At 38.3% G+C, this 13462-nt stretch overlaps 1 protein-coding gene across 4 annotated transcripts in view; it reads left to right on the top strand.

The window, feature by feature from the left end:
• The window catches only part of BMP2K (BMP2 inducible kinase), a 122516-nt gene that overhangs the window by 56253 nt on the left and 52801 nt on the right, over positions 1–13462 (top strand). For all 4 annotated transcript variants that reach the window (XR_003568474.1, XR_003568475.1, XM_027854613.1 and 1 more), the window contains exons 7-9: positions 3068–3200; positions 5578–5681; positions 8189–8268. Coding sequence is in view for 2 of the 4 variants with exons in the window: in XM_027854613.1 (XP_027710414.1) it covers positions 3068–3200; positions 5578–5681; positions 8189–8268 (317 nt within the window). In the remaining 2 variants the exon portion in view is untranslated. The remainder of the gene's footprint in view (positions 1–3067; positions 3201–5577; positions 5682–8188; positions 8269–13462) is intronic.

The following is a 13462-nucleotide window of genomic DNA, read 5'->3' on the forward strand; positions in this document are numbered from 1 at the left end:
TGAAGAAATTATAGACTTAAATCAGCTCATCTTCCCCTTTTTCTCTCCCCAGTCCTGCAAGAGATTTTTAATTCTTTGGCTATTAAAAAAGCTATAACTATGTCAAATTGAAGTATTTTTTTTTAAAGGAATTTTCTCCCCAGGAGGCTCTTTCAGCATTATCACTCATGTCTGGAATTATTTGCTCTTAAAAATTAAACTACATAAGGGGAAAATAATGCAAATTATTGAAAATTAAATGAAGCAAAACTGGCCACTTGTCTATAGTATTAAAATTTAGGCTGCATATTAACTTTTCTGTGACCTTGGCAGTCAAGTAGCATGTATGATTTTCTTAACACAGCTCTTATACTATTAAGAAAAGTTTTGGGCATCATTCATAACTTTTCCTACATTGATCATTGCTCTTAGAGTGAAGCTTATGTTTAATTTGCTGTTTTTTTCCCCTGAAGATTTCTTTCTTAAGGAAGCAGTGATGATCTGAAGTTCCTTTTAAAATGGAACTACTTCTTGAACTTAAGGAATCAGTTTCTTCTCTCTTAAATTAATTGTATCTGTAATTTAACTTAGTATCAATTAAAATGTGTATCAAATATGAAATGATGAATTGTAATTTATAGATATTTTAATTTCTGATCAAGCATTTTATAATTAATAATTCAAGGATCAACTGTTGCAGGCTGTATGTCTTGTTAGTGTATATGTGTTTTTTGTACAGAAACAGCCAAGGGATGATAATTTTTCCTCAGCATGACCATCAAAAGTATGAAGTGCACTTATCTATTGTTATCTAATAATTGACTGCATTTAATATTTAGCTTGTGAGAAAAGTTGGAAGGTGAACTTGACTTGTCATTTATAAAATAAAGTTAGGACAATATTTTAGTATAGCTAAGTACCATGTAATTGGAAAATGGTCTATAATTTGGTTTGGAGTATCTTGAAATCTTCGGGCTTTTAATTGTTCCCATTGTGTTAAAATTGGGTAATTTTTTGGTGCCTTAATCTGTTCTGTTTTTGTTCTTTTTTTTTTTTTCGGTGTGTGTTACTATAAGCAAGTATTTTATTTTATTTTATTTAAATAGCTTGTCAAATCGCAGTTTACCAAACGTATATGAACATAATGAAACAGTGTTAAGACGAGGGCATACACACACACACATATACATATATACACACACACACACACACACACACACACATATATATGGAGAAGACATCTAATAGCTATTGAAAACCACTTTCTAAAGAACTTGCCTTATTTCATGCTGTGTATATGTGGATATGGTCCAGGATATAATCCAGAAACTTAAAGCAATGTGTTTTTTTGTTTCTCAGTTAACATCAAAAACATTTTTTTTGGTTGCTAACTACTTTAAACACACTTATGTCTAAATATCCATTCTGAAATAATCAGGGAAAGCCTAAAATTTTGCAGAATTTGAAATTGTTGAGATTTCTTCCAATTTTCACTAGAGTTTTAAAGCAAAATCCATCAATAAGTTAACTTTGTTTCCACAATTTTTTTCCACAAATTTTCACTCTGTGCTGAGTGGAAGAGCCCTTGTTTCAGTGTTAATGATACAAATGGGGATATAAACATGAATAGATGTCTGAGGAAGAATTGTACCTTTGGACTAGGAGGGTCCCTCATAAAAGCAAACAAAGCCTCTCATCATTTTGTTGTGACTCAATGCATTTTGCCTGTGGCCACGTGCACTTGGCACTTCATGTGATGTGTGATAGACACATAGGTCCACACCTCAGGAATATATCCTTAACCAGTAAGTGAAGAAAAATAGGCAATAAAACAGAACAGAAACACCAGTGTCTTTGCAGTGCCTTAGCATTGTATAAAGGTGACCCTTGATTCTTACAGGTGACTTCAGTGAAGCATTAGTGGTAACTGGCCCCACCAAATAGGAAAGATTTCAGAAAGAGCAGACTGTGACATCTGTGTTTCTTGATCAAGAGTTACTGTTTGAATAGGCTTATCACAATAATAGTTCCTTGTAGCCACAGCAGCTCTTGGAGTAACCTGCAGAGGGCAGGAGGTGTGGATGACCTGTGCCAGTGGCTGTGGCCGTAAAAACAGATCTCTTCTTGAAACATCAGAGTCATTTAATGTTATATTGATGTTTACCAAGCAGCAGTTATTAATTGCTGAAATGTGTGTTCTTTTGGAAAATTTACCATAGTGAATTATTACTTTGTAAGTTAATGATCCTCCTAGACTAGATCTGTCGTCTTACACACATAAGTGCTTTATCCTCCATAACCGTGTGAGCTCCTTTTAATTCTGTACCTGGGCTGCAACCCCTCCGTAGTGCCTGTTGAATATCTTTTTGTTTGTCAAAGTATAGTTATGGTTTTTTTTTCTCCCTCTTCCTCTCCCTTGGAGGGGGTGTGTGTGTGTGTGTGTGTGTGTGAGTGAATTTGGCTGTCTGTCCATCTGTATATTGTATAGGCAATTTGCATACTTCTTCTACTTGTTTTTTTCTTTGTGGATTGTTAGGCTGATTTCTGATTGACTACAGAAATAAACTTTCTACATGACCCAAGAGTAACCATCACAATGATGATTTCTCACCATATTTTTTATGTAAGGTTCTTTAATAATACATAGCTTCCTTTATTCCCAGCACTTGGAGCCTAAGGATCTGCTGGCAGTTCTCATATCTAAAATGCAGACAAGGTTTTTTGTTGGAATTATGAAAGTCAAACTAGAACAGTTTATATAGGTCAAGTATGTGAATTTAGGTGTGAAGTAGCTGGCCAGGTACTTTTTGTGTTAAGGATTATAACTAAAGAGTTTGTGAAAAGAATGATTTATCCATTACATAAAAATTGAGAGGTTTTTCTTTCTTCGATGAGTAGCAAGTACATTAAGTCATAAGTGATTTTAAGAAGTAGCATGCTCAAAATGGGTTCCATGAAACTATTAGATGTAATGGAGATTAATGCAACCAAGTTTGAGAAATAGATGGATTTCTCTCTGAGTGACGTTGACTTACTTTATTCTTTGTCTTATTATGAAGCTTATGTCTGTTGTTCTCTTTGTTTACAGGCATTGGGATGCTTGCTGTATAAGCTTTGCTTCTTCGCTGTTCCCTTTGGTGAGAGTCAGGTTGCTATTTGTGATGGCAGTTTTACTGTCCCTGACAATTCTCGTTATTCTCATAACATGCACTGCTTAATAAGTAAGTATCTAAATGAGGTGTGGAAAGTGAAGACTTTCAGAAAAGCTATGTTAAGAAACTTACCTTTAAAATATTTGGTAAATCTCCCTCCCAAGAGATAATGAATCTCATTTACATCTGTTGTTCCAAATCTGTTATGTATGTACTTAGGCCAACAGCACTGTGCCGCTAAAATCAGGGCGCACTTGGACATGCTGCCCTGGACGAGGTTTTTTTTTTACAGGATATTTCTCTGATATATCACTTGGCAACAGCATGGATGGTTAAATAAAAATAATTCCCTCAATGTTGAGGCTTTATTTTGCTTCATATAGTTCTTTTAAAATCCAATAACTAGGAGCACCTCGGTGGTGTAGTGGATATAGCACCAGCTCTGGAGTCAGGAGGACCTGAGTTCAAATCCGGCCTCAGACACTTGACACTTAACTAGCTGTGTGACCCTTGGCAAGTCACTTAACCCCATTGTCTAGCCCCCCCCCCCAAAAAAAAATTTAGTAACTAAGGTGAACAGAGAAATTTTTCTTTGTTATTCTATATTTGTATTGAGTAAAAGGTTATTTAACTGTAGGTCAGGGAATGCCATAAATAAAGTGTAACTGGATTTTAGGAAAACACTTGACAATGTGCTGTGTGACATCCTTAAGAACAAGAGAGATATGGACTGTGTGTTAGGTGAATGTGTAACTTGATGGATGGTCACACTAAAAAGTGATGATCGACGCATCTATATCAGCCTGGAGGGGAGGGGTTTAGGGGAATGGCCCATAACTCTTTTACCCAACATTTTTGTCAGTAACTTTTATAAAGATATAAAGGAAATGCTAATCAAATTCACAGAAGACATGAAGCTAGGAGGAACAGTTGTCACATCGGTTGACAGAATCGAGTTCTTAAACCATTTGGATAATGGTCCAAATAAGATGGCATTTAGTAGAGATTGATCTAAAAAGCTACAGTCGAGTTCAAAAAACCAACTGTACATAAAAAGGGAAGAAAGATGTGGCTAGGCAACAGTGAATGAGAAAAAAGGGATCTAAGACTCAGTGATACGAAAGCTCTCTATGAATCAAGAGGGGTGGCCTAGCTGTCAGAAAAACTTACTGCATCTTAGGACTGGATTGATAAAAACAAGGTATCTAGACCACTGGCGGTGGATTCCCACTGTGCTCGGCTCTGTTCAGACTGTCCAGTTTTTGGCACAGCTTTTTAAGAAGCCTATTGAGGGTGACTAGGATAGTGAGGGGAATTGAAATCATATTGTACAAAGATCAGCTGAAGGGAGGATTATAGGAATATATGAAATGTGCCAGCTAGCCTTAAGGACCCTCCTGTTCTGTGTCTGCGAACACTATAAGGATTTGGAGGACAGTCATATACGAGGAGGTTTACTGTGTTTGTACTTTAAATTCAACAGATATTAATTAGGTGCCTGCTCTGTGCACGATACAGCTTCTGGGGATAAAAAAACAAAGAAAAAAATAAAGTTAAAACCTAGATGTTTCTTAGATGAGATGTTTATAGAGATGATTTCAAAGTACAAGTTATTTTGAAGGAGAGACTCTGAATGATGTTGGTCAGGGGTGAGGGATAAGAAGGGCAACATGGAACCCAGAGGATTAGGCAGATGTATTGGGTAGAAGTTACAGAGAGCCATCTTACTAACAGAGCTGTCCAAAAGTGAAATAGTCTCAGTGAGTTCGGCCCCTGCAACATTTTTCTGATGAGACGCGTGTGCTACCTCTGTTTGCTGTTGGCAGTTTTTGACAATTGAAACTGTTTCTGTTTGCCCTCTATGTCTTTGCACTTTTATTATCTTCCCTTGTTTTATTCCTTACGTCTGTGTCGCTTACCCATGGCTTTTCGACTTGGCCTTTTATGAACTTTCCCAGCCAGGGGAAGGATCCCTCCCTCGTCTTATGGACTCTTAGGGTTTTGGGGATTTTGGCTGTTTTTGTTAGTGATCACTCTGCAGAGCTTCTTTCTTTCGTGCTTTCCTTCTCTATCTTGGATTTGACTTCATTCTTTATGCTCAAGGATTATACAAGATTGGGTAACTGAGTTATCAGTAAAACTTTCATGAATATTGTCCCATTGATTCATTCTGGGGGATGAGCGTAACAAAGTGAACACACCTGCCTTTGGGGACAAATGAATTATTTAAAATACTCTTAGTGATGTTCATGTATATAATTAAAGCCATATTTCTGACTTCTAAAAAAAAACTAGATATTAACATCAAATTATATTTTCACTTTTGTATTTAACTAATTACATGTTTATATTTAATAAAAAGGAAAGAGGTTTAAATTTTGTCCTGTGAAAAGTCATTGATCTCTTCTGCTTCCAGCATAACACACTCTTTGATTGACTTTTACAGGGTATATGCTTGAACCAGATCAAGACCATAGGCCTGATATTTTCCAAGTGTCCTATTTTGCTTTTAAATTTGCCAAAAAGGATTGTCCAGTTTCTAACATCAATGTAAGTAGTTTTTAAAAGCTTAAGTCTTATCCTATAGTAATCTTTTTTTTTTCCAGAGTACTTGTTAAATGTGAAAGCATGACTGTTGTTATTCCAGTTAGTCAGTAAGTAAATGGGTAAGTCCTTGCTGTATGCCAAACCCTGTTAAGTGCTGGGAATTCAAAGAAAAAGTACAAACAGTCCTTGCCTTCAAGGACCACACAGGGTAATGGGGAGATAACATGTAAGTAATGTCATCAGCATATAGTATGTAGAGAGTAGATGAGAAGTAATCTCTGAGGAAAAAGCACTGGCAGCCAGGGGAACTGAGGAAGACATCTTGTCTTGTGGGAGGTGATTCTTGCAGAAGGTAGACACTCTAGGCATTCAGAGGGTAGTCAGTGCAGAGGCCTGCAAGTGGGTGGGGGGGAGAGTGCTGGGTTCGAGGAGTAGCAAGTGGGGCCAGTGGAGGTATGTTGAGAAGTGCGTTGTGGGGAGTGTCAGAAGACTGGAAAGTTATGAATAATTATAAGTGTTAGAAGACTCCCTCTTTGGTCATTGTGGCAGTGGGGGCATTGTAGTTTGCCATTGAGTGGTGAGGAGGGGTGTACCATGGACTGACCTATTTGAAGAATTGTACCTCATGCCTCAGGTGATGATTGCCTTTATAGTCTAATAGTATCAGGAAATGTTAGAGTTGGAAGAGGGCTTTGAGATGATTCTGTGCAGAGTGCTCATTTTACCAGGAGGAAACTGAGAACCTGAGAGGTTGTGACTTGCAGAGGATCATGCATGTTATAAGTAGCAGAGTCAGGCTTCGAATCCAGATCCTTAAGACTCTAGAATCTTTATTCTTCTCTGCCTAATGTTTATGCTTTTGAATGAATGTTAAAAAAAAAAAATTGTGCCATTAGCCTCTCTAGACCTTAAATATATAACATTTTTAGAGGCTTTTTAGAGAGATGTTTTATGCTCACTCTTTCCTGAATTTGCTTTAACTCTGTTCATCATCGTTTTCCTTGTAGTAGAATTTGGTTTCAGGCATCTTGCATTCTGTATGAAAACACTTAATTATAACTTGGTGAAAATAAAACACAAACTTCATTATAAGGTATCTTTTGAGTACTCTGCATATTTCTTATTAATGCTCTTTTATTGTACTTCATGTGTGTTAATGCTTTTGATGGTCTTTTATGGGTGTGATTTTTTTCCTTACCTGGTAGATGTCTCTTATGATTACATTCTTTGAAAAATTTTTTTTTGCTTCCAAGGCCACACAGCACCTTTATTCCAAATGAGCCCCCGTGTCCTTATCTGGCATGACTTACTTTCTCAGGTTATATGTGAGTTGTAAATTCTAGGGTCTTCGATTCCTTAGTGGAAGCAAATTCAGAGGCACTCTGGTCCTCTATTCCACATTGCTATCTTACAGAAAAGTACCCTGACACCACGAGAAAGGGTGACCGTGCCCAATGTCGCCCAGGGAAATGGCAGAGCAGGAGTTTAAACCTAGGTTTTTAGAAGCTAGTGGTTCACAGAGCGTAGAGCACCGGCCTCAGCTTGGGAACCTTTAGTTCAAGTCTGACTTCAGACACTTCTAGCTGTGTGACCAGGCAAGTCACTTCACTCCAGCCTCATTGTCTCAGCTGTAAAATGGGGATAATAATAGTACCTGCCTCCCAGGGTTGTTGTTGGGAAGACTGAATGAAATAACGGTTTTAAAGTGAAGAGCACCGTGCATCGAGTGGAGCAGGGTCCATTACTGTCTCTGAGATAGGAGGTCCAATGTTGCTTCACTTCATTAGCTGTGTGACCCTGGGCAGACCCTCTCAACTGAGGTCTGCCTTCCTCATATGTAAAACAGGGATAATAACAGTGCCAGGCTTGTTGTTGTTACTGTTGTTGATGTGCCTTCCGTGTAGTAACAGCGATACCAAAGCAGTCATGGAAAGGAAGGGCCTTGCACACTGTCTCCCGCATGCCTCGCTGGTGTGTGTCAGTGTTCCTGCTGTACTCCTTAGCCATCGGGGATAGCTTTTATTCACGTACATTTGACCTTAGAGAAATAGACGGGAATGGTTATATCTGTTTTTTCCCCTAATTCTACAAGTAGGAAAATAAAATGATTCTTCTGTGGTAAAGAATTGAGGTCACCAAATTAGGGAATATGTAGATGAGGCGTTTCCTTTTCAGACCTTCGTATAGCTGTTCATTATCTTTTTTCTGTTTTTGTGTTGAAGTGGACATAATACTGTTGTCTTCTACCTGTTTTCAGACAGTAGTCTTCCTCTCAAGCTCTTTGGGAACGGAGTACAAAAGCAGCATTTGTATGTACTGGGGGGGTGGGCAATAGGCTTGGCCAGACTGTATGTTTAAGTAATGTGCAGGTATCCAAAGTTAAAATGGTGGTGCTGTGAGGGATGAAGGCTTTAAAAAACTTAAAATATTCTTGTATGATTTAAAAATAGATAAACTTTATGTAATTAAAATGAAGATGAAAATAAAATGCTTCTTTTCTTTCCTTCAAGAATTCTTCTCTTCCTTCATCTCTTCCTGAACCTTTGACTGCTAGCGAGGCAGCTGCTAGGAAAAACCAAATAAAAGCCAGGTAAGCAACGCTGATGGTTTTTGCTCCTCGTCATAGTCATCCAGATGACTCCAATACTTTTTTATTCAGGTGTCATTTCTTCTTAAAATATTTTGTTCTTTAGAGACAGGGGGTAGTCACTTTAGTCAGCAAGCACAAAATGAACTTTTATGTGGAACTGAATGTTTGACATCAGTCCCTTTTGAAATTATCAATCCCTGAAATAAGGAAGTCCTTGTTTGTTATTAGTAGTTGTACAATGAGCCCTTTAAAAGGTCTCCTGATACTTTAATCACATGGGAGAGCCAGCTTAGAACTCAGATTCATTTTTTGTCATTTTTTTAAAGTACATAACTGGTAAACAAATTTTCAGTTAGGTTTTTTTCCACCCTCTTTAAGGGAAGTGCTTATGAGATATTTTTAAAGGGCAGCAATCTTGTACATAACTACAAAAATTGTACTGAACCATTAAAAGAGTCATCCTTTAAATAAAACAGGACAAACATATAAATCCTTTCTTGACCTTATTTGTTCATAATTATTTTCACTTCAAGGATATTGTATAGCTAAGGACATGCATCTGCTAATGACAATCTTTTCTCTTTGTCTTTTTTGGCCTTTGGTAATAATGTTCATCCTTTAGATAGCCTAGAAGAGTCTAAAATGTTCATTGGGATTTTTTGGGAAGGTTATCTTTGTAGAATAGTATATTAAAAAAATTGAAATTATACTGTTTGGCACAGGATTGTGTTGGTGTGATGTTTTTCCCCCATCTCTTTTCATTTTATTTTAATAGACATTTATTTCTAAGATGTGTTGGGTGCTATGAAAGATGGAAAATGTTATTGTAAGCTCTTGAACGGCAAGGATTGTCCAGTAAGGGATGTACTTGAACAGATGTAATATAAGTTAAGAGTGTGATAAGTGAACAGAGAGAGCTCAACACAAAGCATTGATAGATTGAGGAGGAAAGATCTCTTCTATATAGAAGAATCAGGGAAGACTTTTTGAAGGAGGTAGCACTTGATGTAGTTAAGCTGGGCAGGGAGATGGATGGAGCCTCTTCTAGATGAAAATAACAGGTTGTGGGAATACATGGAATGTTGGAGAACAAGATGAGATTGGGCAGTTTGGGTGGAATGCCAAGGGAAGAATATGAAGTAAACCTTTAAAGGAAGATTGAGCCAAATGGGGAGGATCTGATTGCCAGGATAAGGAGCTTATATTTTAACCAGTGGCCAGTAAGGAACCCCTGAAAGTCTTTGAGCAAAGGAAGGACATGATCATTATGATTAATAAATAGGTCATATTCGTGTTCTTTAAGGTTCACAAAAGCACTTCCCTCAAAACAGTTTTCTGAGGTTTAGGTAGTACATATAGTAGGTAGTATCCTTGTTTTTATAGGCGGGAGCAATTGAAGTTCAAGCCAGAGTGACTGGAAGAGGGTAGTGCCCTTAACAGATACTGAAGAATAGGGGCTTGGGAAATAAGATGAGTTCCATTGAATTTTTGGAGAAGGCAAGAGAGGAAATGCTTAACTGGCATTTAGAAATTGGGGGTTGTAATTCAGGGAAGAGGTTATAGAGGGATGGGAATAAAAAGCGATTAGGGAATTATTTACAGAATTTAGTAAAAACAAATCAAGATGATAATTAAAAGCATTGGCTTGGACACGACATCACTAAGGAAGGGAATGCAAAGAAAATGCATTTGGGGAAATCCACTCTTGGGAGACAGGACTCTTTTTTTTCCTTTCCTCTTCCCACGCTGAGGCACAGTGCCCCAGCATGGCTCTGAAAAAGGCATTTTCTTTTTCTTTTTAAAAGTATGAATTAATATCGAATACATAGCCATATATAAACTGGGGTAGAAAAAGAAAGTAGCCATATGGTGCAGTGGAGAGATTGCTGGGTCTGGAGTCTGGAAAACTCATCTTCCTAAGTTCAAATCTGGCCTCATACACTTCTAGCTGTGTGACCCTGGGCAAGTCACCTAACTCTGTTTGCTTCAGTTTCCTCATCTGTAAAAATGAGCTGGACAAGGAAATGGAAAACCACTCCAGTTATCTTTGGCAAGAAAACCTCAGATGGGATCACGAAGAGTTGGCCATGACTGAAGCAGTTCAGCAGCGACAAGGACAAAAACAGAAAAAGGATTGTTTGGGAAACCCTGACTCTCTGTTACATATAGCCAACCTTTGAACCTCCTCTGTTTTCTTCTGGACATTTAAAAATGCTTCAGTGATTCTCTTTTATCTCCTCTCCTCTAAAGCTCCCTTCTCTTCCTTCTTTCTTTTCGTCATTTACCAGCCCTGATCTCCCTCCTGACCTTGAGCCTAGCATCTCCAGTTGCCCATTGGATATCTTGCTATTGGATGTTCCAGACATCTTACACTCATCATGTCCAGAAATGAACTGATTTTCTTTTTCCTCAAAACCTCCCCAGTTCCAAACTTCCCTCTTACTCTTTAGAGCACCCACCATCTTCCTAATTCCCTAGGCTCTCAACCTGGGTGTCATTCTCAGTTACTCCACAGTCTTCACCGCATATATCCAATCTGTGGCCAGGCTCCTTTCCAACAATCTCTTTTTCTTCTCTGCTGCTGCTGCTGCTGCTGCCCCTCCTAATTCAGGCCCTCATAACCTCATCACACCTGGACTTTTACAGTAACCTTCTCCTTCATTTCTTTGACTCCGGTCAGCCCCTACTCAGCTGTCAGTGATTTTCCTGAAGCACAAATGCGACTTTATTGCTCTCCTATTTAGTAAATTACTGTGACTCCTTGTTACTTCCAGCATCAAACAGAAAAATTCTCTACTTGGCTTTTAAAGCCTTTCTCAATCTGACCCCTTCTTTACCCTTGAGCTTTAAAAAGCGCTTGCCTTTCTTCTTACATTTTGCCTCACCTTCATGTACTCTACAATCCCGTTATGCCGGCTTTTTGGCTGTTCCTAGCACAGGGTGGTTCGTCCTGGCTGTCTCCCATGCCTGGAATGCTTTTACTTTTAACTTCCCTAGGTCCTTGCAAGACCTAGCTCAGATCTCCCTTAATGCTAGTACTCTCTCTGAAATTACCTAGAGTTATGTAGACAGTTGATTGTGTGTTGTCTGCCTCATTAGAATATGAGGTCCTTGAGGTCGGGACTGTTTTTGCTATTTTTTTGGGGGGGTGGTATCCCTTATGCTTAACATACAGTAAGCACTTAAATGTTTATTGACTTGTTGACTTACAGCATTGCATTTATATACTATAATTTTTCAGCCATTCTACAGTTTGTTTCTAGTTCTTTGCTATAGAAAAAGAGGTGATATAAATAATTGTACACATATGGTTTTCTTCCCCAAAAAGCTTTTTTAAGTTCGTAATTGAAAATTCTAAATTATCTCTGGATAATAGATCCAGAGCTGGACTATCTTTAATCGAGTTTAGCCCTTTTCGGAAGCAACTGAGGCCCATAACATCATTGGATTGCCCAAAGTCATTTGCCCAATGTCTATTCATTCACACCAAATATGTCTGAGTTCCTACCCTGTGTAGGCCCAAAGCCCTAATCCAGTGATTTGTCAAGGTGGTGATGCTGAGTTCCTGACGGCTCTACTAGGTAAACATAAGCTCTAGCAGGTTCTCCTATGCTGGAAAGACTTGGAGAATAGTCCTGGTAGTCGTTTAGGTATCTACGTTCTGAGAAGCAGCCCAGTTAAGCTCAGAGAACTGCAGTGCCAGTAGTCTAGCCTTTGGGTAACAAATTCTTTGGCCATGGCAATTCTTTGAATAAAGAAACATGCAAAACGTTTTTCAGTCTCCTATGTGTCCCCTTTCAATTCTGAAGCAGTGGATGAACAGGGATATGAAGCTGATCATATAGAGGTCCGGGGGGGGTTCTTAACCTTTTTGGTGTCATGGACTCTTTTAGTCTAATGAAGCCTATGAATCTCTTCTCAAAATAATGTTTTTCAATGCATAAAATAAACTGCATAGGATTACAAAGGAAACCACTTAGGTTGAAATAGTTATTAAAATATTTATTTTTAAAAAATCCCAAAAAAGCAAGTTCATGGATCCAAAAGAATGCCTGATCAAAATCATTGAGTAGATACACTACTTGAGGCAGTGTGATGTAGTTCATTGAGTGTTGTGCTTGAATTTGGGAATGTTTGAGTTTGAACCCCACCTCTAACACTTACTGGCAGTTTGACCATTGACAGTTTACCTAAACTGAGTCACAGCTTCTTTTTCTATTAAATGTGGAGGTAGTGGGGAATATGGGAAAATCAATAAAAGGACGAACATTGACACAAATTTTACTATCTCAGGGGCATTTAACAAATAGAACCAGTTGCCAGGAGTAGCTTGGATTGGGTTCTACTCAGAGACCCTTGCTTTCCTTATCACTCAGAGGAATATGGCAGTCAAGGGCAACGCTGGTTTTTAAATATAATAAACTCATTTGGAAAATCTTGCCCCAAAAGATAATGATAGTAATAGCTTTCATTTATGTAGAATTTTAAGGTTGGGATAGTGCTTTATACATGCCATCTCATTGGATTCCCCTAACAACCTTGTGAGGTAAGTGCTGTTATTTTCTCCAGAGTAGATGAGGAATATGAGGATGCGAAGGGTGAAGTGACCTTCCCATAGTCAGTCAGTATTTATTATGTGCCAAGAATTGGGCTAAGCTCTGGGCAAGTGAAGAAAAGAACTGACCCCACGAAGGAAGTTCAAGACAGAAATTGTAGAGATTCGTTGTCTGGGCGCCTTCGTTTCTCTAGTGTTTTTTTTTTTTTTTTTTTTTTGGACAGTATCTAGGTTTTGTCCATTAAGGCTTCCAGATGTTTCTTGTGTTCTTGCATCCTTTCTTTGCATTGCTTCTCTTGTTAAGGTAGACTAATGTGAACTATCTAGTTTCCTTCATTCTCATTTCTCCCTCCTCCATTCGAGTGAATGTTGCTAAAATTCTGCTTTCATCATGTTACATGACTGCTCAAAAACTTCTAGTGGCCAACAGAATACATTTCGAACTCCTCGAGCTCTTTGCCAGGCCCTGGCACAGCCTGGCAGTCCAGGTATATGAGTTTGGAGACTTGTATTCAAATTCAGCTCTTGTACTAACTTGTTGTTAGTGTTGTTATGCCATGATCCCCTTAACTTCTCTGGACCTCCTTTACCTTTTCTGTAATTTTAGGAGGCTAATACCTGCCCTGTACCTCAGGGTTA

Source organism: Vombatus ursinus, unplaced genomic scaffold (genome assembly GCF_900497805.2).
Source record: "Vombatus ursinus unplaced genomic scaffold, bare-nosed wombat genome assembly UNPS02010461.1, whole genome shotgun sequence".
NCBI lineage: Eukaryota > Metazoa > Chordata > Mammalia > Diprotodontia > Vombatidae > Vombatus > Vombatus ursinus.